The 21,356-nt window shown below is 52.4% G+C and overlaps 6 protein-coding genes across 6 annotated transcripts; 5 read left to right on the top strand and 1 right to left on the bottom strand.

The window, feature by feature from the left end:
• Positions 1-1,743: 1,743 nt before the first annotated feature.
• Positions 1,744-4,002, bottom strand: NCS57_00345300 (AZUL domain-containing protein; the record flags this gene model as incomplete). The annotated part of the gene is made up of 1 exon (XM_053053446.1): positions 1,744-4,002. The coding sequence occupies one exon, from the start codon at positions 4,000-4,002 to the stop codon at positions 1,744-1,746; it is 2,259 nt and encodes a 752-aa protein (XP_052915606.1).
• Positions 4,003-6,860: 2,858 nt separating this feature from the next.
• NCS57_00345200 (uncharacterized protein) lies at positions 6,861-8,784 on the top strand (the record flags this gene model as incomplete). The annotated part of the gene is made up of 6 exons (XM_053053445.1): positions 6,861-7,180; positions 7,278-8,214; positions 8,446-8,484; positions 8,536-8,628; positions 8,685-8,691; positions 8,747-8,784. The coding sequence occupies 6 exons, from the start codon at positions 6,861-6,863 to the stop codon at positions 8,782-8,784; spliced, it is 1,434 nt and encodes a 477-aa protein (XP_052915605.1).
• Positions 8,785-10,325: 1,541 nt separating this feature from the next.
• Positions 10,326-11,483, top strand: NCS57_00345100 (Aldo-ket-red domain-containing protein; the record flags this gene model as incomplete). Its single annotated transcript, XM_053053444.1, has 1 exon — positions 10,326-11,483. The coding sequence occupies one exon, from the start codon at positions 10,326-10,328 to the stop codon at positions 11,481-11,483; it is 1,158 nt and encodes a 385-aa protein (XP_052915604.1).
• Positions 11,484-11,954: 471 nt separating this feature from the next.
• NCS57_00345000 (Beta-lactamase domain-containing protein) lies at positions 11,955-13,850 on the top strand (the record flags this gene model as incomplete). Its single annotated transcript, XM_053053443.1, has 4 exons — positions 11,955-12,468; positions 12,525-12,647; positions 12,697-12,952; positions 12,998-13,850. 4 exons carry the CDS (start codon positions 11,955-11,957, stop codon positions 13,848-13,850), a joined length of 1,746 nt encoding a protein of 581 aa, XP_052915603.1.
• A 2,757-nt stretch (positions 13,851-16,607) lies between these two features.
• Positions 16,608-17,536, top strand: NCS57_00344900 (uncharacterized protein; the record flags this gene model as incomplete). Its single annotated transcript, XM_053053442.1, has 3 exons — positions 16,608-16,610; positions 16,658-16,871; positions 16,929-17,536. 3 exons carry the CDS (start codon positions 16,608-16,610, stop codon positions 17,534-17,536), a joined length of 825 nt encoding a protein of 274 aa, XP_052915602.1.
• A 2,108-nt stretch (positions 17,537-19,644) lies between these two features.
• Positions 19,645-21,021, top strand: NCS57_00344800 (uncharacterized protein; the record flags this gene model as incomplete). Its single annotated transcript, XM_053053441.1, has 2 exons — positions 19,645-20,077; positions 20,123-21,021. The coding sequence occupies 2 exons, from the start codon at positions 19,645-19,647 to the stop codon at positions 21,019-21,021; spliced, it is 1,332 nt and encodes a 443-aa protein (XP_052915601.1).
• Positions 21,022-21,356: the final 335 nt, after the last annotated feature.

The following is a 21,356-nucleotide window of genomic DNA, read 5'->3' as shown; positions in this document are numbered from 1 at the left end:
CGGCTGTCCCGCGATGGGTGGAAATGGGGGAGGGGCGTCAGACGACGGGGGTCGTCCCGGAGGGCATTTCGCTTGGGGCGGGAGGCTACCGTAGATGGAGAAGGTGGTATGCGACAGTGATGCAGGTACGGATACGGGGTAGCGGGCTCAAAGAGGAGCTTTGTCGATGAAGGTCTGTATCGTCTTCTCTCGTGATAACGGCGGGAGGATGTTTGACGGCTGGAGGGGACGGACGGGCGTATCGTGTTGTCAGTGACTACTGTGGATTAGACTAGACTGGAGGCTGGGCCCACGGCGTAGCACCAGCCGAGACACGGAGCGAGCACGGGATAGGATAGGCTAGGTTAGGTGCTGTAGCTGCCCGGAGCTGATAAAAGGTGGCCCCTGTCCTGTTCTGTCGTGCTGTGCGTTGGCGGACAAGAATGGCCGGCCAGAGTCGATGGCGCTGGCTGGCTGGCTGGGCTGGGTCTGGATTAGCTGGGCTGGGGTGCCGGAGCCCGTGAGCCAGGCGGGCGGATAAATGGTGAATACCTGGAGGCGGGGTTGACGGGGCAGGTACTATGTGAGGAAGCGATTGCGAATGGATGCTTGATGGTGATGATTGGCGATGGGTAGCCAGAAGGTCTGATGTTGATGTCGACGTCAAGTTTGTTGACTGAGGAAAGCATCGAGGGCCGAGGTGAGGAATGGCTTTCCCATGGATGAGCCGGAGCCGATGGGGATGGGGACGGGGACGGATTGGGGACCTGACCTCACCTAAGCTTTCTCTCCCCATCTCGCAGCTCCATGCATGGAGCCCACTCCAGAAAGAATGGAACATACAGTGGAGGCTGCCAGTGGGCGGCGTCGTAATCAATCGACGTGCTAATGGAAACTTTCAGGTTCTTCCCCTCATGCCCAGCGGGGTATTCTGGCGCCATCACAAGTAATTGGCCACCTACTGTATCCCGATGGAGACGGTACCTGGAATACCTAGCTGCAGCAAGCCTCAACTTGATACCCGGTCACCGTGAACATGAACAGTTGCTCACCGTGCTCGGTTTCAATTCTATAGGTAAACAATTCATCATGCTCGTACTCGGACCTAGCTATTCCCTGTTCTCTCACGCATAAAAAGCCCAAGCTTTGGCCAGCAAACCAAAGCATCCCAACGTCATGGATCAAACAAGCTGTCACCCATACACCACACCAACTTGGAACAACCTCTAATCTTTCCAATCATCAAGACTCCGGCAAATTCCTTGTTTCGCATTCCCCTTCTTTAGCCTTGTCCACGACAAAGTCTCGTATTCTTCCTATTGCTCCCGATTGTACGTGTGTGATCTTTCAGGTTGTTCCCACCGACATCAACATCACGCGACTGTTCAAAACGCAGTCTCCGAGGCTTCCGATGCCCTAACCTTCCGTGCCTTGGTTATTCTTCAACATGTTTCCAGATATGGACGAGCATTGCCGCGTCATCTTCAGGCGGGACAGCTGTTTCGAATGCAGAAAGTCCACGTTTGCTGTCATCCATGTTGGCATATAGTGGCTTGGCTCCTCGCCAAGACGACGACGATCCAATGATACACCTGGCATGGTCATATACTCTAGAACATTATCAGAACTCGCTCCATTATGCCTTAGATAGTCTATCCTGCACGCATATCCATTGCCTTGAAACTCCCAATCAACGACCTCTATACATTCGTAGCATCATCACTCCGTGGTATCACCTAACTGCCAAGTCTATGTTGAACGCCTCTATCTTGTTGGTGCCCAAGCCTGCAACCAGTCCCTCATCTTATCCATGTTCCCTTTCTCAGCTTCGCCCGCAGCGATGCACCAGTCCAGATCCCAGACGCCCTCGCTGGACATCATCTCTGCAAGCTTGCGACTCCTCTGACTCGTCTCATCGGCGCAAAAGTATAGCGGCTCGTCCATATTCGGAATGCTGGCAAGAAGCGGCTTCACTAGAGGGAGAACTTCCCTCGCACTCGAGGGCTTCGGGTCGAGTCCTGCGTTGGCTCGTCCTGTCTTACACCACGAGTTTGCGCAGTGAGCCTTGCCGCATCCCGTCATGAGCTGGCGAAGATAAAGCCTCTCAATTCGTCGTCGTAGCGCCTTTCCCTCTGGGTCGTGCATGCTCACGTACAAAGGGCCAAAGCAGATCGAGCAGAGCCCAATATCGTTTTGGGCTTGCTCAGTTGAAGCTGCCTGCCTGACCTGACCCCTTGGGCCAACGCCAAACATTGTTCTCCCACAGTTTGCATTGCGGCAGATAGGCGGCTTCACCCGGGACACTTTATCAAGCTCATGATGCTTAAGGTGTGTCTCCATATCTTTAAGTCGAACAATCTTGTCGCAAAGGTGGCATTCCGTTGTTCGAGTGCCATCTGCCAACTCATGTGCCGTCAGTCCAGAAAGCACCACCTCCGGACTGGGATTGAATGGGTCGCCTTCCTGGGGAACCTCGAGGTGACAGAATCGGCAGAGAATAAGCTTTCCAGGGCACACGCTCGTCTGATGTCTTGCCAAATCAGCTAGCGAATTGGTCGAGAACTCGCAGTGAGGACATTGACGTTGTGTGTGGAAGACGTCGTCGTGCTTCGCTCTGCTATGTGTCGAGTTTCCAAATGCGTCGTCCTTCTCGCAGTGCCAGTGTGCCTCCCATTCCGGAGAACCCTTCTTGAAAACCGACTTGCAGCCTGGACACACGATATTGTTTCTTCGGCAGAAGCTCTCGTGAAGAACCATGGTTCGCTTGGGGACAAACTGTAAACAGTTGCTGCATTGAACATCTTCAGGAGAGTGCTCCTGTCCGTCGACCCCATTCGACCCGGACTGCTCGTCTGGCAAGTTGGCGCTGGCTCGTAATGAGTATTGAAGTGCCTGTGTAGAGCTCTCCCCGGCGTCTAGATGTTTATAGCCATGGACGGATATCAAGATCTGCTCGGCCCCTTCAAGTTCCACGTTGGTGGGACTTAACACAACAGTTTTCTTTCCATTCGTCGCTGGAGAGAAATCGCCAAATACATGGGCTGTTTCTCGCGGGGGCGCTCGCTGTCGGGAAGACTTTGGCGTGATGAAAAGATCCAGTGCATCCTCGTCTTCGCTGGTGCTCAACTCGATGACGAGAGGCTGAGATCGGTTCCATGATGGCAGGACATAGTCCACATATTCGCCCTCGAGTACCTGCCCATCAACTGGCTTCCATATATCAATCTCTCCGCCTGAAGAGCTACCGCCCGATGTTCCTCGTTGTGTTGACATGATGCGTCTCAACGTTTCCCGGGCCTGCTCTTCATCCAAAGCCTCAATGTCAACCTCAAGATCTGTGTCCACAACACAGATGCCATCTCCCTCAGGAGCAACCTTGTCCACAAGCAGCTTGAACTCCTCACCACGTGCGCCCTTCACTGTCAACATGGCGCCTGTGCTGAGTGTAGTAAAGTTTTCTCTGAGCTGTCGTTCGAGCAGTGGCTTCCAATCGTCCGGATTGTACCCCGCCTCCAAGGGTCGAAGTCGCACATAGGTGCCCTTCGGAAGTTGTCGCGCCTCGACCTTGATTTGAATACCGTCCATGTCCATGTTTCCCTCCTGGAAAAGCGCCGGGTCCTTTTCAATGGAGTCTTCCGTTTGGCTGAGTGATAAGCAATCCTCCTCTTGCACTTCAAGAGCTTCCGCCAACCACGAGCTCAACCCCAGAGTTCCCTCGGAAGCTGAAAACTCCCTGATACCCGCAAAGACCGCATTATTATTCTTCGGGTTGACGAGGCGAAACGTAAGGGGATTCGGTAACTGCTGTGCGCTATCGGCATCGCTTCGTGATGCTGTGGAATAAGACCAAGGGTCTGATCGGCTCGAGGTATTGGAGGGTCGGGATTGCGCTGCAGCAAGCAACTGTTCGAGGGCGGACTGAGGAAGTAGGATCTTGTCGCCTCTAAGGTTCTTGGTTGCTACAGCTGATGGATGAACGACAGGAAACGCGCCCGACCAGCGCAAGGGAGCTGGTTCCTCCATCGTGAGGTCGGTTGCAGGAGATGGCAGGAAACTTGAAGAGGCAATGATCGGTTGGCGGGGTTGAGCTTGAAGATAGTGGAGAGAAGAGACAAGATGCAAGTCAAGAGGTTAATTAGAGAATCTGCATGTCATGCGATAAGTTTTGATAAAAATGAGAAAGAAACTCCCACACGTTTGCTATGAAGGTCGTACATTAATTACATACTCGTTCAATAATTAAAAAGACGATGCTCAGTCAGCGAATTCGGTGACGTTCTTCCAGCATCGTCTGGAAGCTGAACCGTGACGACCAGGCAGCCAAGCAACTCGAATTGCCTTACATAATCTTCCATCTCGTCAGCGGACGTGGACCAACATATTTCCGAAATCTCGCGCCTTCAACCCCAGGTTTCATGCGACACTAACAATATTGTGCATCACGATGCCGGCTCGACATCCAGCCAGCTTCCGGTCATGCATGCGAGACGAGGTCTTGGCAGCGGGCGGCAAGCATCGACAGAAGCGGCATGGTGTCATGAGATTCCCCCAAAAGGGAATTGCAACCCCAAGGCCAACGTGCGCAACGAACAAATATCCAGTTCGAGATAAACTACGCCCAGACAAACGCACGCGCAGCATCTCATCTAACTAATCTAATCGGCGAGATACAACAACACGGGCCCGGGAAGAAACCCGACCCAACCACGTTGGTGCGGCTAGAGGCTTTGACTTGACGGTATAGCGCGCCAGGGACCATCGCCACACAATCTCATGCTGGCAAATACTCGGTGGTATCCAGGAGTCGAGGTCTTGGCATTGTGTGCGGGCAATGTAAGGTGTCCTTCGCTTTACTTGCCGATCGCAGGCTATCTCCGAGTTCACCGCTCTCTCTCTCTCTGTCTTGCGAGATGCCGATTTCACGTTGCCCGGCGTCTTTTGTTTGAGATGGATTCGTTTGCATGTGTGATGTCCCCCCACTGGGGGCAGAGGCGGCTAAATGCAGCAAGCCTAGGGTCATGATGGCTGGCTAAAGAGATGGATGGCACTGCCGGCACGCCTCTCCGAGTAACAACAACGACGGGGAGTTTGCAATGCACGGAACGTGGAGAAGAGATTGGCGGCGGCAGGTCGAAGCACAGCAGAAACACGAGCCAGCTCATCTAAGTCACATCTCACCTATCCATCCCTTGCAAGATCCGCGACTTGCTTGGACGCAGAAAGCACAGCAAAGACCATCATGAGGCTTGACGCTGTCTTGTCCTCGCCCCACCCGCCCGGGCTTGGTACGATCTGCGAGCGGACCCCCCAGATTCTGGTACGTTGATCAGGTCAAGCTTGTCGAGGACCTGGACCTTAATTCCCAGGGAACGAGCTTGCCTGGGATAGACCAGCCAGCCTGCAGAAGGGACCGGCCTACAGCCTGGCCTCTGTGACCGCCCATCCCTCGCATTACAGGTGGGATCGCGGACATGTGACACAACCAACCCGCCCTGCCCATCCAGTATCCAACCATGACAAGAGGTCGTCACCACTTGTTGTGTTTTTTCCCCTCACCGCGGAGTTGCTTTGGATGCTTCCATGATTCCCCCATCTTACAAGGCCCGCCACAGCAAGCTTGCACAGCATCCCGAAGGGGCCGAAAAGGGGGCCGGGGGTGTTGCACTTGACAGCCTCAAAAGTAGGGGACCGACAAGGGCTCTGGGGGAGCTAAGTGCTGTCGAGGTCGGCGAAACGAACGAAACGTTGGAACAGACGGGCGGACAAAGGAAGCCGGGCCATGGTTCTTGCAGCGTCATTGCATTACGTCTTGAGCCCCCATTCGCCTGGTCACCCCCCAAAGACCAGAGGCTCACTCGAATGGTGCGCCTGAGGGGACAAGCTCCCCCCCTCCTACCTAAGCGGAGCTACCGCTTGCGAACACGGGCTGCCAGCGATAAGATGGGATCCAGCTGGGGCTGGTGATGCCATCTTGTCAAGACATCAGGCCGGCCAGCCTTCAGGTCGGCCATTCATCAAACATGACAAGAGTCGCTAGTCGACTAGGGTTCGTGACTCAACAGACACACACGCCTCTCCACTCGCAAGCTTCTTCTGACGGGCCGATCCCTTACCTATGTTGAACCGCCCGCCCCCCTTTAACCTGGTTCTTGTCTTTGGTTGAGTCGTCCTTGTGCTGTGTTGTGCTGCCTCAGCAGCATATCTGACTTGTGTCCGGTCCGGCCGGCTGCGCTCTACCGTGTCTCTCTGACGGGGGAGAGAGAGTGGGGGGCTCAACAACAAGACCTCTCAGGTGGCCGGCCGTGGTGGATGATGATGAGCTCACACATTGGATAACCGTCTATCGCTTCCCAAGATGGTTGCCAGCAAAATGCCCAAGCTTTCATCACACAGCTTCCAAACAGCCTTTGTAATGCCAATGCATCATCCCAATACTGGGTACACCCTCCCCTCCCTCGCCTCCTCAATAGGGACAATCCCAACAGCGCAGAACCTAGCTTCGCCAATCCAATCTCATCTCATCCCATCCTGACCTGTCCTATCCCATGCCCATCCCACACCCAGACAGGGCAGGGCCATCTCTCTCTCCCCCAGACGAAACCATGTCTGGAAAGGAAGCTTTCGTTCCAGCGAATCGTTGCCGCCCTGGCCGCTGCGCATGGGCATGGGCTTGTGCTTGGTGCTCCCGGACAAATCTGTCTTATTAGTCCGCCTCATGGTTGATATCTTTAAACAGCCTCGTCCTCCTCGACGTTGTTGTTCTTGTTTCTCTCTCCTGTCTTCATCCTCCCCCCTTCCCTTCATTAGCCCTCCTTGCCAGTTGGGCTGTCCTTCATTAATCCTCCCCCCGTGATTGCCCATGAGATTCTGGTCAGCCTGACATGAGCCAAGTTATTGTCGACCACGAAACGCGCGTAGAGATCCTCCAGATCCGACCCAAGGGCTTGACCCTCTTCGACGCTCTATACAACTCGCTCGTTCTCAGGAACACGCTGCCCTATCTCCCCGTGTCTGGCCTGCTGAACCTTGCCGCGACCTGCCGCGACCTCCGGTACCTCATCTTGCAGACGCCGGGCGTCTTTCGTCACGTCGACCTCACTCGGGTTAAGACGGCGCATTTCGGCACCACCAACACCGAAGCTGAGCGTAGTCTTTCTGTTTGGCGCAATGTGCAGCTCTCCGAGTACTTGACTGAGGATGAGTGAGTCCCTTCCCCATCATGAGCTATCTAACCCCCTGTCGCTGGCGCTGCGACCACTTTAATGACCCGCTAGCTAACTGGCGATTCCCACTTACAGCTTCTACGCCGGGCCCTTGAGGGGCATCTTTTCGACGCTCAAGCAGCGAGACATTCTCCGCGATGTTCAATCTCTGATCCTCGACGGCCTCTCGGTCACGGCCGAGCTCTGCCACGAGATCATCAACGACCCGACCTACAGCGTGCGCATGCTCTCGATCCGCGATGTCAAGAACCTGAACCACGGCAAGCTGCGCGCCGCGCTGGCTTATGCCTGTCGCAGCACCCGCCCAGAGGGTGCCCCGCGACTCAAGGCTCTGTACATCTTTGGTTCCAAGGAGCCTGCGACGCCTCTGCTCCACGACGCCGACACCACCAAGATGTCGGTCGGCGCAGGCTGGAACCACAAGAGCCACAAGGCGCTGGGCGAATCTCTTGAGGGAGAGGCTGATGCCTGGTGGTCTCGTAAGGGTCGGATGCTCAGCAATGGCATCGACGCAGACTGGGCGCAGTGCCTTCTCGCATGCCAAGGCCTCATCTCCTTCGATGCCGTGCTGTGCCAGGGCCCACGCCACCGTAACTCGCCAGCCTTTGGCAAGATGCATCTGCGATATGCCTGCAACCCTGCCATCGCCACCTTTGCGGTTGGCGGTTGCGCGTCCTGTGGCAAGGCGCCCGAGGGCCTCATGAACACTGAGACGACGCATCCTTCAGCACTGCCGCTGCTGTCTCCGCCGCCGATCCTCTCGTCGTCCGTGCAGGCGGCCACTACGCCCCGGCCCGGAGGCCAGGCCTTTGCTGCGCGATGCGCCGACTGCCTGAGGGACAGGTTCTGCGTGACGTGCAACAAGTGGTGGTGCGAGACTTGCTACGAACCCTTTGGCCATTCTCACGGCGTGGGCATGCATGAACCGAGCGTCACGATTGTCGAGTATGACGGAAGCTGGAACTCGCTGGACCAAGTGGAGCCGGCGCCGGCAACAATGACCAAAGCCAAGGTACGAGACGGTCTCTGTAGAGCCTGCACCATGGACGTTGGATCATCGACCTGAACGAGCACGCACCGTCATTCGCATTGCACGGGAAATAAGCTGCCGCTGCTGGTTTAGCAAAAAACCCCCCTGGCGAAAGAAATTGTATGCATCTGCTCTATGGTGGTGATTCCGAGACGAGCAATAATCCATCTCCTTTGTCTATTGATGTGGCATGTTTGCTGACCAGAAACACAGGCCCGCGTCTCACGAAGCTGCTGGGAATGCGGCATGAATGTTTGTCTTTCCTCTGCCCATCGTTATCTACAAAGCTGACCCTGACGATAGTGCGATGACTGCATCGAGCGCACGCAAAAGATCTGCAGGAAGTGCTGCGGCGGATACTGCCTCACGCACAACGAGGGTTCCTCGTCGTCTTTCGTAAGTTGATCCTTGATGTCGCATTCTAGAATCGTATGCTAACTACATTTATATAGTGTGATTGTATGTAACTTGGTCCCGCTTGACCCCCTTGACTTGTTACTGACCGACTGATTAGGGTGCTTCTCACGAGGTCGAGGCCTCACGCGCGTCTAGGCCCTCAGGGTGAAACCTCAGTCAACGACCGCTACAGCGGTGAAATGCGCGCTCGGCCCCATGCGTTGGTTGTTTGCTATTGTATCAGCGAGCGACAGGCGCGTGAGCCATCATCACGAACAAGGGAGGGACCTGGACCTGCAAGTCTGACAGGGCTGAGCTGGACAAGCAGATACATCTCCGTCCGTCACACCACTCACGGAGATTTATGTGTCTCGACAAATGTTTTGGAACCTGGAATGGTTCTCTGTTGTTCCCTGGTCTGAATAGGCAGGGGGGGTTTGTCTATGCTCAAGGGGAAAACACACACGGGCATCTCGGAAGCGCGATCCCTGGAATATGGGGGTGTGGTTCTAGATTGCGCCTTTGGATAAGGGGAGGATCTTGATACCCATGGGTCATTGTTTGTGGACTATTAATGGTCGGGCGCATTGAGGGCATGGCTGAGGATACACATGCTGGGAGTTTTCTTTTTGGCGATGCGCGACAGGTTTTTTTGCTTTTGCTTTACTTTTTTTGGTATGAATGATGGTATGGCTGGAATATGGGATTCTTTTGATGGGACTTGAGAAACATGGGTTTCTGGAGTCAAGGAGCAAACAGGATGGATGAAACTCGCCTCTTTTCAGATACTCACCACTATTCGTTTAGTAATTGGACAAGTCCCCCCTTTTTTTCTTGAGATTGTATCGTATGATTCACTTGGTGATCTTCGGGTTTAAGGAAGGGAAGCGCAATGGTTGACACTCAATGTCTTGTGAAAGTCCCATCTGGCGTCATCAGTGGCCCCAGATATGGGGTGATGCTATTCCAAGCCCCCGCTTGGCTTTCGACGGAAGAGGATAGTCCGACGGGCGGGCAATAGAACGGAGATGGATGACCGACGGGTGTGTCTGTTCAGATGATCCATGCAGTCATCGAGGTCATCCGGTCGTTTAGAAGCTGACCTTTTTTTCTTTTCGAATTGGAGAACTCACCTTTTCTTCCCCCTCCATTTTTCTAGTTGTTATCGCGTCAAAAATGTCACGCACACGCTCTGGAATCATTGGCAACCGTCGACTCGACGATGGCGCAAGTGCTTGACTCGATTACGCACTTGAACTACCTAATTCTGGACTGGGCCGGACCCTCGGAATCTCTTGGTCATGATTCATCACAAAGAACCAAAGGAAAAATGCGATATTCCGCGATCGCGCTTAATTGCGGCGGATCGGATCGGGATGCAACGAAGAGTGAGGCTAATATGTGAACCCTTGGGAGAGCTGACAAACACAGGAGGACCCTTATTTTGCTACGTTTTCTTTTTATCTTGTAGAGGGAGTTTCGTTCAACTCTCAATTGTCTTGTCCTTTCCGATATCGCCGAGCACTTCCCGAAGCTCTCTCTCGTGAATTTCTCTCGGGCTTCTCCACAAGCCGACCCGCGCCGATTACCTTTATCGGAAGGACCCTGAGAGACCCGAACCGAAATTCTCGCTCTTTGCGATAACCTACCTCCCGTATATCCACCCTAGATCGTCATTGGCGATAGCTTCAGAAGCAATGGCGACGCTGCGAAAACCCCTCTCCGATGTCCTGCCTCCTCTGATACTCGGCACGGCTACATTCAACCACCAGTATCATCCCGATCCGGCGCACATGCCCTATACCGACATCGTCGGACGCGCGCTCGCTCACAACATCCTCGGTTTCGATACCTCGCCCTACTACGGTCCCTCCGAGATTCTTCTTGGTGATGCGCTGCGCAAGTTGACGCCTCCGCCGCCGCGAGAGGGCTACTTCCTCATTACAAAGGCCGGCCGCATCGCGAGCGACGAGTTTGACTACTCGCCCGCCTGGATCCGGTACAGTGTGTGTCGCAGTCTGGAACGACTGGGCACACCGTACTTGGATCTGGTGTACATGCACGACGTCGAGTTTGTGTCGCCTGAGGAAGTTCTCGGTGCGGTCATGGAGTTGCGGCGGTTGAGGGATCAGGGCTTGATTCGATACGTGGGCATCAGTGGGTATCCTGTTGACACGCTTGCCTCGCTGGCCGAGATGATTTTGCGCGAGACGGGAGAGCCACTTGATGCTGTTCTATCGTATGGACATTTCTGCGTGCAGAATAGTCAGCTGGGTGAAAAGGCTCTGCTGGAGAGGTTCAAGGATGCTGGGGTGGAGTGTTTGCTGAATGCTAGCATGCTCAACATGGGACTGTTGACGACCCGTGGCGTTGACAATAGTCCCATGGCGACTTGGCATCCTGCGCCTGGAGAGCTTCGGCAGCTGTGCTCAAACCTGTCTGTCATTGCGCAGCAGGAGGGCGAGCATCTGGAAGAGGTAGCTATCCGCTGGGCGCTTGAGAACTGGGCGCGCGTAGGATCACCATTCGGCACCAAGCTCAACCCGGGATCCTCAAGCCGTCTTGGCGTCAGCGTCATGGGTGTCTCAAGCGTCGACGAGCTAGAAGAGACGTGGAACCTGTGGAGCAGCGTGGTAGGCCTCACAGGTGACGAGGAGACGCAGCGCAAGGACAAGATTGCGGGCATTGTAAAGGACAAGATGTGGCCTACTCTCGGGCGGTGGAAGGATTTCGAGTGGGAGAGCGGCGGGCCCAAGTTTGTCAATGCGAGGATCGAGATGGGGGTTGTTCCAAGGGATGGGACGGCTGAGAGGTGGCGGTTGATACCCAGCGTGTTGGACACGCCCAAGATTTAGGGAGAGCAGGGAAATGAAATGACTGAATTGCTGCGGGTTTGTTTCTAGTATGATGATCTTACACGAGCGTGACCTGATCTTCACCAGGAAAACCGACATGTTCACCTAGCTAAGAGCCTTAAGAGACGGCTGAGAAACAAGCTTAACATTTCGTTGGACAATCCAGGGTAGATCAGGAGATTATGTGGATCTGCACCATCGTATCTCGCATTCCCAGTTTCCCATGGTCTGGGCGCCACTTTGTAACCCCCTTGTAGATCCTCAGATCTTTAAGCAAGCAGCCAATGTGGGTGTGTCATGTATATGCGCCTCGTATTTCGCATTCAGGACGCGAATGCCTCTAGATGGGTTTCTGGAAGATCTGGAAGATCAAGACGGAGAGTTGGAGGTATAAGAGCAGACCAGGAGTCTTGGGTAAAATGACTGTATGAGCTTGTAGAGCAATCAATCCTTCGCTACTTCACTACCAATATGACCCTATTACAAACGTTTACCTTTATCCTGTCTTTGACATCTTCTTTTGCTAGGGCGAACTTGAAATGTCGCCCTGAAGGTCCTGTTCTTCCACGGCCTACAGCCCTCGGTGAATCCGCCACCTTCAAAGAAGCAGCAGCCAACCTGACCGACACCCTTGACGCTGCCGTCTCCGGATCCATCACTGCAGGTTGGCCCGTGAAGAATGTCTCATTTTCGCTGGCCGTGATCAGCGCCGACCAAGACAAGCCGGGCGTTCCCATCTGGGAGTATCACCATCTCGCGTCTGCTAATGAGAACGGCACCAAGGATCTCGACAGGGATTCGCAGTATCTCATCGGTTCGGTTTCCAAGGTTATTGCTAGCTATGTGCTCTTGAAGAGTGGTGTTGATCTGGATGCCCCGGTGACTGAGTTTCTCCCGAAGCTGGGTGATGAGAAGTCGACCATCCAGTGGAGGGGTGTGAGCTTGAGGATGTTGGCTTCGCATCTTAGCGGTGCACCTGCAAATTGTGAGACATACTACCATCTAAAATTCAAGAGTTTAAACCTAATTGACAATCCGCAGACGGCTTCTCTGAATTCTACGTCTTAAAGGAGGTCTTCCTCTCCATCGGCTTTCCACCAGTCGAGGACAGCGCCTACCCACCCTGTGGTGTTATAGGACTCAACAAAGGGTGTTCGCATCAAGGTAGGAGCCTACACCATGCGTGGCAATTCATATACTGACAGATACCCAGATTATTTGACCGGAATGACAACGTCGTATCCCCAAACGGTGCCGAATGAACGCCCGGCCTACTCAAACATGGCCTTTGTCATTCTCGGCATGGCCCTGGAAGAATACACTGGAAAGAACTTTACCCAGCTTGTGAAGGAGATCGTTTCCGATCCTCTGGATCTTAAGAGTACCTATCCTTCCCCTGGGGATTCCGAAAAGGCTGTCATTCCGCCTGGTGAGAGTAGCTGGGGCGCAGACTACAAGGAGAATACGCCGTGAGTAGTCAACAGTCTCAGGGGGGCCATGACTAATAGAACCAGGGCGGGTGGACTGATCTCTTCACTCTCCGATCTTTCCAAGTTCTCATATGCTTTGCTCTCGCGGACCATCAACCTCACTTCCACCGAGGTCAGCGCCTGGCTGAAGCCAGTCGCCTTCGCTGGCAATGAGCACACCATGACGGGGATGCCATGGGAGATCCTTCGCTCTTCGAAGCTTACCCCAGACCATCCTCACACTGTCACCATTTACGGCAAGAGCGGTGGTGCTCAGAACTACAGAAGCCAACTCGACTTTGTCGACGAATATGGCTTTACTGTGGTCCTTCTCACAGCTGGGCCAATGAAGGCAGCGCCGATCCTGAGAGATGCCATGCTTTCTACGTTTGTGGCTGCTGCAGACAAGGTATCAAGAGGGCAGAGAGAAAAGTATGAGCAAAGGTTTACAAACGAGGGAGACAAGAGTCAAGTTCCCGTCGAAGCGTCCCTCAAGCAGGACAAGGACTCGATGGTTCTATCTTCACTTCGCCGCAACAACACGGACATTTTAGCAGGTCTCGCCAAAATCTGGACCTTTTCCCTTGGCGAATTTCTCCCTACAGTTGGTCCAAACATTCGCGTCTTTCCAGGCGACCTCCGCGAGAAGGCGACCCTCAACGGCAAGCCCGTCACCAAGGAGGTCTGGCATCTCTGGCCTGATATCGGCTCAGACTTCAAGACGGATCTGCCTGGTAAGATGATTGAGGGCATGAACTGTATCGGCTGGACGATTCAGGATTGGGTTCATTATGGAGGAGAGCCGTTGGACCGGGTGGTGGTTTATGTGGGAGAGGATGGTGATGTTGAGGGACTCGAGGTGCCGTTTTTAAGATCGGGGGTTTTGTACCCTTCATAAACAAGCCGTGGAGTTCTATGAGATACAGGATCAAGCTTAGCAGAAATATATTGCAATTATCCGCTTGTGACGAGTCACCTTTGGGCTCAAGGGGATTCGGATCTGGCCATGGTCATCACAATTATCAGCTTTCAAGTCCTAAGGGTTGAAATGAAGACAAGTCATAAAGAAGGGGTACTCTAGGCTTAAAAGTAGATATAATCAGGATGTATGTCATACTAATACTTGTTTATAGCTATTTATATTCTTTCAACCAGTAGCTTTCTTGTGGTTTGGCCTCTTTTCCCTTCTTCCCCCTCGACCTGTGATACAGTCGTCCTTTAGCTGATCATTTCACGTCATCGAAAGTCGGCAGCTTCCACAAAGAGTCATCCTGTTCAAGTTAGCTCTCCATGCTCATCAGTTACACTGTCAACGTACAAAGTCACCCTGCTGGCGCAAAAGCTGCTCCTAATCCTCCTCGGTAAAGTTATTATCCTTGATCCATCTCTGAAGCATCTCAGTGTGGAAATCCGGAGGCGGCACGCCCTGCAATCTCCAATAGTCACGCGGAGTCTCGTAAACATTGGACTCCCACCTGATGCCCTTGGGCTTCAGAACGGGACGGGCCACACCGTCTAGCGCTTACAGGAACCTCTGGCCTTCGGGAGCGTTGCGGATGTTGGCCGCGGCGTGGTAGATGGAGATGGTGACCAAGCTGTTGGCAGGCTCGCCACCAGACCAAAAGTCGTCCGGGTCGAATGAGATGAATTGTCCGTGGGTGAAGAAGCCGGGCAAACCAAACGTCATGTATATGTTTGACACTCTTGGCGAGCTTTTCATTGTCCTCTCGGGTGAGGCAGCCCTTGGTATGCTGGAAAACCCACTTAGGCATGGTTAAAGATGAAGTAGATGAAGTTGTTTGTGTTGTCTGATCCAAAATTGTTGAGAGTCGTGCTGGTGAAACGTCGATTTCCAACGGCGTTGATTTCACTCATATCTATACTTGAATCAAGTATACATGTAGCGTACAGTTTACCATGCCTCGGGGTTTGAGAGCCCAGACCGAGGCTCACCTCCTCTTCGGAAGAGATCTACCCTCGAATTTGAATACCGAACATGATTTTCTTTGTAGCACGACGTTTCTCCAATGTCCGCTATTATTGGGTCAGGCTCATGGTTGGAAAAGCGCATCGTGAATAGCCTTATGATGTTGCTATCATATCATACCACGGCGGACTGGCACCAGGTCAAGAACCGGGGCGACCTTGATACTGCCGCGTACAGGCATTATATCGACTACAGTGGTTCTACGATGACTTTCTTTTCTAATAGTTGCCTGCTATCAGTCTAATTGTACTTTCTGTGAGAGCTTGGCATTGGTGAGGCTCTCTACGCCTGTGAGTATCTTCATAGTCCTCCGCTTCTCACTTCATGATCAGCTTTGGTATGAAGCACGGCAATCTTGTAAACAGCACATCGCCCGTGCAGCCAAATTGAAATGTTGGTCATCCTATAGAACCCCAAGTTTAGCCTATTTCATTGGTCAATCGCAAACAATTCCGTTCCATGAGTTCCCTGCTCCAGGAGATTCCGTTGGCCAACTTTGTTCAACGCTATGACAGCCATAAAAACTCCGACGGCGTTTATATGGCCAACCTTACCTCGAAGATCACAACCCCTTCTAACCGGGAGACTTCGTACCGTGTGCTTTCTATTTACTGCCGTTGTGTTTTTAGCTCCGAGCTCGAAAAGACGGTGTCTGATCTCCCGTTTGACAGAATGACATTTTCCCACCACGAAAACGCCGGCCTTGTCACTACACCAAGTCAAGGGCTCGTTGCTTGAAGTGGAAGGATTGCCCTTAATCGGAAGTTAGAGAACCTCGGCCCGGGAAGGTCGAATTGGCAAACAAAGGATTCCGGTAACTGCGAGGAGGTATGAGAAGGATTTTAATAGAGTGCTATTCGTATCCTAAGGTTAGGCAAGACAAAGAAAACATATTCAGGCAGTAAAAGCTATTCCCCTGAAATTGAGCAAGAGGGTTCAAGTTTCATAACTGATCAAGGACACTGTACTGAAAACTCCAATCAATCTCCAGATGCCACTGATGCCTTGAGTCACCCGCAACGAACCTTTGCATACCACATCTATTTAGATCTTCTTTAGAAGGCCAATACCTATATGGTGTATCGGAGTTCTGACAAACTGACACCGAGCGGAGTCGTGACCCCCCTTATTACTCCACCACATGTGGCACCATGCAACATGTCCAGGACATGCTGTCAATCTACCTCTAAGGCTGTATGGAAGGAGCCCTTAGTCGTTTGGTTTAGTAATTAAGGCCAAGGCTATCATGGTGTGGAGGTTGGATGACAACTTCCCAGCTTGTCCTTCACACCCTCTCCTGATATGCGCCATGCAAAGGGCCAGCCCCTTTACTCCGCATTCGTCTTGGTCGTTGAAAGGTCATTCTTGTGTTATGGTTGAGGCGTTTACGGTACCACATGCCAATCAAGGGATGAATGACTCTGGTACATCTACAGCCTCGGGTGCAACATCCGATGAGGAGTTCGTTCTCCTCATCCAATCCTGCCGAGGTTATCTACTACTTCCTCACTACTCGTTATAACGTATATATGGGCCTCCCATACCATTATGGTAATGTATGGATGATTCTGATAGCGACTTGTTGCCAGATCTGAGTTGATAGCCTCAACCATCTCTTTCACACCTGCGCACATCAGGTTTTCAAGATTTGAACAATAAATTTTCAACATGGTGAGTCTGTCTCTATTCAGTTCTCACTAAGATCTAATGGGAATTAGTCCCAATACAAGACCATCAGCGTGTCGTCCACTGCCCCAGGTGCGGTGAGAATCGTCATCCAGAATGGTGCTTCCAATCTGTGGGACTGGGATCTCATGGAGGAAATGGCCAATGCACTTGAGTCTTTGGACGACGATGTCAAAGTCGTCATCTTCTCGAGCAACAACCCATACTTTTTCATTGCGCATTATGACTTAAGACAGTCCGGCCCAGGTACGTGAGACCCTGCAGCCGCCAGACCTGTGACAACCCTAACGTGATCCAAAACAGACGGCCCGTCCATCGAAGAGCAGGTATCAGTTACCTTCCACAAGATCCTCTTCAAGATACTCAAATCGCCCATTATCTTCATCGCTGAGGTCGACGGCATCGCCCGCGGAATGGGTAGCGAGTTTGCTCTGCACTGCGACATGCGCTTTGCCGGTAGAGGCAAGACGCGCCTCGCACACCCAGAGTGCAGAATTGGTATCATTCCCGGGGCAGGGGGCGTCCAGCATCTTGTCGAGCAGATTGGACGTGCCCGAGCCTTTGAATACATCCTCACCGGCTATGAAGTTGATGCCGATACGGCAGAGAGGATTGGCTGGATCAACAGAGCTTTCAACTCAGAAGAGTTGGCTCAAAAGGTTGATGATATTGCCAAGAGGATTGCCCTTTTCCCAAAGTCTGCGTTGTCGGCCTCCAAGACCAGCATCAATGCTTCTTCTTGCCCGAAGGAGTCTGATACTCTTCGGGATAGCGAGACCTTTTTTAATCTCATCAGGGGAGAAGAGCATCAAAAGTTGGTTAAAAAGATGTATGAGGTTACAAAGGGCTTGGACTACAAGAACGGCCCTGTTGACGATGAAACGGTCATCAAGGCTCTTTATGGGGAATAGGGTCAATGTCGGCCGCAGTAGCATTAGTTTTGCGCAGTAGCATCACTTTCGGGAACAATATATGGCTCGTCCAACAAGGCGAGATTTATCTCGAGAAACCCAAACTACTATAGAACATGTTTGATATTCACTTTAGGAGCAGCTACCCGATCTGACCCGATAACAGGCTGAGAGGGTAACGAGGAGCGTCTATGGTACAACGTAAAAGGCCAAGAGGATCTAACGATCCAATATCAGATCATGTGTTTTACTCTCTTCTTATTCCCAACTAGAAACTAGATGAAAAACACTCGTGGCGGTGTAAGATGTAAGTGGTCGAGCTTGATGTGCTGGGACATCTGCCGACGTGGCTCCTCAGATTGATTACGGTTTCGTCACAGTCCTTGGTGACGGAATCACGAGATGGCTCCTAACCAGAATGATCAGTAATCAATTACGTAGAGCTCAGTCTTTAAAGCGCGACGGAGTTTCGGTTGGATGTACGTGACTCGACGTGGTGTTGAAACTCCGTCGGACTTTGTCAAAGATGAGGAGGCTGTTTAACCGCTGTGTGATGATCAATCTTGGTCTGCCACCCTCCCCGCATAATTTCCACGGCGGGACTAAATAAGGCTTAGCGTATTGAGCAGGGAAGATCAGATCTGTTAAGGTGCTAGGGTGTCGAGTTATGTGTCCTTCATCCCTCGCCGGGCAAGGACCCATGATGGATTTGTATGACGGACCTGAGCGACACTTTACATCTACAGCAGGCGTTCTCCCAACATATGTGTTTGCTTAGCCAAATGTCCTTGGGACTACTAAAGTTGGCCGAGGTACAAGATGGTCGGCTTTTAAGTCACAAGTCCAGCTTTCTCTGGGACATTGCTAGACAGAATCATGCATTAAACCATATCCAATCAAGAATTCGCCCGGTAACACCCCTATACCATGCGTGAAGATATTCAAATCAAGACACATGATCAAATCATCCTTCAGGGGTGGTTCTACCATTCTGGGACCAAGGCGCCAGTGGTGGTGATGTCGCCGGGTGTAAGAGTACCTTGGCCCCCATCAGTTTCACATACCAAGAATCTGACACGGCGATATTCTAGTTCTCGGAGATCAAAGATAACTTTCTTCCCAACTTTGCTGAGAGATTCCAGGAAGCAGGCTTTGCGGTACTCTTGTACGACCATAGGAACTGGGGAGATAGTGACGGGCTTCCACGGCATCATACAAATCACTGCGAGCAGACCCAAGATGCTCATGATGTAATTCACTACGCAATCACGCGTTTAGATATCGATCCGGAACGCATTGCCATCTGGGGCAGTAGTTTCTCTGGAGGAATTGCCTTAATCGTGTGTGCAATCGATCCACGTGTAAAGGTGGTGGTCGCCCAAGTGCCTTTTGTCTCGGGCAAGTCGGCTCGAGAGGCTCTGCCGAAGTCTGTTCTCACTCAAATCCACAATGACCGTGGCGAGACGTCGGCTTTAGACCCGACTTATATGCGGATCTTTCCTGACAGTTTAGAGGAAGCTCAGAACCCTGCCAACGGGACCATCTTGGGAACTGAAGAGTGCTAGCGCCATTTTCAAGTCGTCGAGAAAATAGGCCACGAAAAGGAGAACAAAGTCGCTGCGCAGAGTTTATTTCACGCTATTCAAGCTGAACCCAGTGCCTTTATTAGTCAAATCTCCCCAAAACCACTGTTCATGACTGTGTGTCTACAAGACTCGGTCATTGATCTCAAGGTTCAACTCGAGGTCGTTTCCAAAGTTAGAAAGTATAAGGAGCTTCTTGAAGTAGACTGCGGTCACTTTAATGTCTATCGAGATGGATTTTTCGAGAAGGGATGGAGGCTAAGTTACGTGGAGCTGGGTTTCTCAAGGATTTAGAATAAATTAATAGAATACCCAAGTATAATTGACAGAATAAAGACCAACATTCGAATCCATTGTCTTGTTCAATTGTATCTTCTCAGTGAATGTATGAGAAACTGATGAACTGACGTCCGTTGATCGGAGTTCATGATCACGGCCCCACTTTCCACGTGCAGTCGTGTTCGCGTCCAACTCTTGACATCTCCATCATCAGCAAACACCACCTCAAAACCTCGACAAGGCGTCATGGCGGGAGGACGCAAAGCCAAGCCCGCGCCGCCAAAGGCTCCGGCAACGACCCTCGTGCTCGACAATGGCGCCGACACCATCAAGGCCGGTCTCGTACGCGACGGAAAGATTGACGAGCCTCGCATCATCCCAAACTACATCGCCCGCGACCGCGCGAGAAAGATCTACGTCGCCTCCGAGATTGAAAAATGTCGGGACTTTGGGGAGATTCAGTTTCGGAGACCGGTTGAGAAGGGGTTTATTGTGAATTGGGAGGCGCAAAAAGAGATTTGGGATCGGGAGCTGTTCGAGAATGCGACGACAAAGATTGACCCGGCCGAGACGAGGCTGATACTTGCTGAGCCGCCGAATGGATTACCGATACTACAAACAAATTGTGATCAGATTGTTTTTGAGGAATACGGGTTCACAAGCTATTACCGTGGAATAGGTATGCCCACTTCTCCTGGTGCTTGACCTCTGGCTGACAGTCCAGGCCCAACCTTCAATGCATACCACGACATCCAGAGCATCTTTCGCACACCCCAAGAGAACCCAACCGTCGCAAACACTCCTGCCGAAGCCGTCATGGTCATCGATTCCGGATATTCGCATACAACCGTCACACCACTCCTCCAAGGCCGGCCCTTGCAGTCAGCCATCAAGAGACTGGACGTCGGTGGAAAGGTCCTCACCAACTACCTGACGCGCCTGATCTCGCTCCGACATTTCGACATGCGAAACGATACCTATATCGTCAACGAGATGAAGGAGCTCTCCTGCTATGTTTCGGCAGACTTTAAGGCGGACTTGGAAAAGTCATGGAAGGGTACTCGAGGAGACAGAAGGCCGGATTACCTCACGGGAGGTGGCATTGCCAAGGACTATATCCTTCCCGACTTTCATACTCGATCTAAGGGTATCCTCTGCGACTACGAACCTTCACGACACTCGAGAGCGAAAAAGGTTGCAGCACAATCGGAGGAGGACGCCTTGACGCTTCGCAACGAGAGGTTCACCGTTCCCGAACTCCTGTTCAGTCCATCTGATGCCGGGATTAGGCAGCCCGGCCTGGCGGACCTAGTTCAGGAGTCATTGAACGAACTTCCCATTGGACTCTGGCCGAGTCTTCTTGCGAACATCATCGTCGTGGGAGGGAACACGCATCTCGACGGCTTCATCCAACGACTGCAGAAGGAGGTTGTTCAGCTGGTGCCCGACGATTGCATAGTGCGTGTCGCAAGGCCTGCGGATCCCATCACTAATACTTGGTATGGCGGCGCAAATCTAGCAAATCATCCTCACATCAACAAGCTGGCCGTGACCAAAAAGGAGTACGAGGAGCACGGTGCAGCATGGGTTGCCCGCAAGTTTGCGACTGGTCTAGGAACTTGATCTGCAGCCACTTTGATCGATCAGATCTAGGAGTAAAGGGCTTGCCGATGCCTGGCCAACTACAAGAGGACAGGCCGAGATGCATCATGTCCAGAAGCACTTCGTGTCCTCTAGATGCCCCAACAACCTTGTAACACACGCCGTCGCCGTCATCCGTCGGCTTTACTTGGGCCTCCCCGACATCGGTCAGGCCCGCTTGAGCAAGGCGAAGGCATCGGTAGATCCGCAATGCAAGCCTGCTGTGAGGTGATCTCGATTCACCTCTGCAAGCTGAAGTCATGTCGACGCCCCGTACGTATTCGGGCACACCGGTGGAGGACGGCTTCATTGAAGCA

The sequence above is a fragment of the Fusarium keratoplasticum genome, chromosome 3 (genome assembly GCF_025433545.1).
Source record: "Fusarium keratoplasticum isolate Fu6.1 chromosome 3, whole genome shotgun sequence".
Taxonomy (NCBI): domain Eukaryota; kingdom Fungi; phylum Ascomycota; class Sordariomycetes; order Hypocreales; family Nectriaceae; genus Fusarium; species Fusarium keratoplasticum.
The sequence above is the reverse complement of the archived record's forward strand: the minus strand, read 5'-3'. Positions and strand labels throughout refer to the sequence as shown.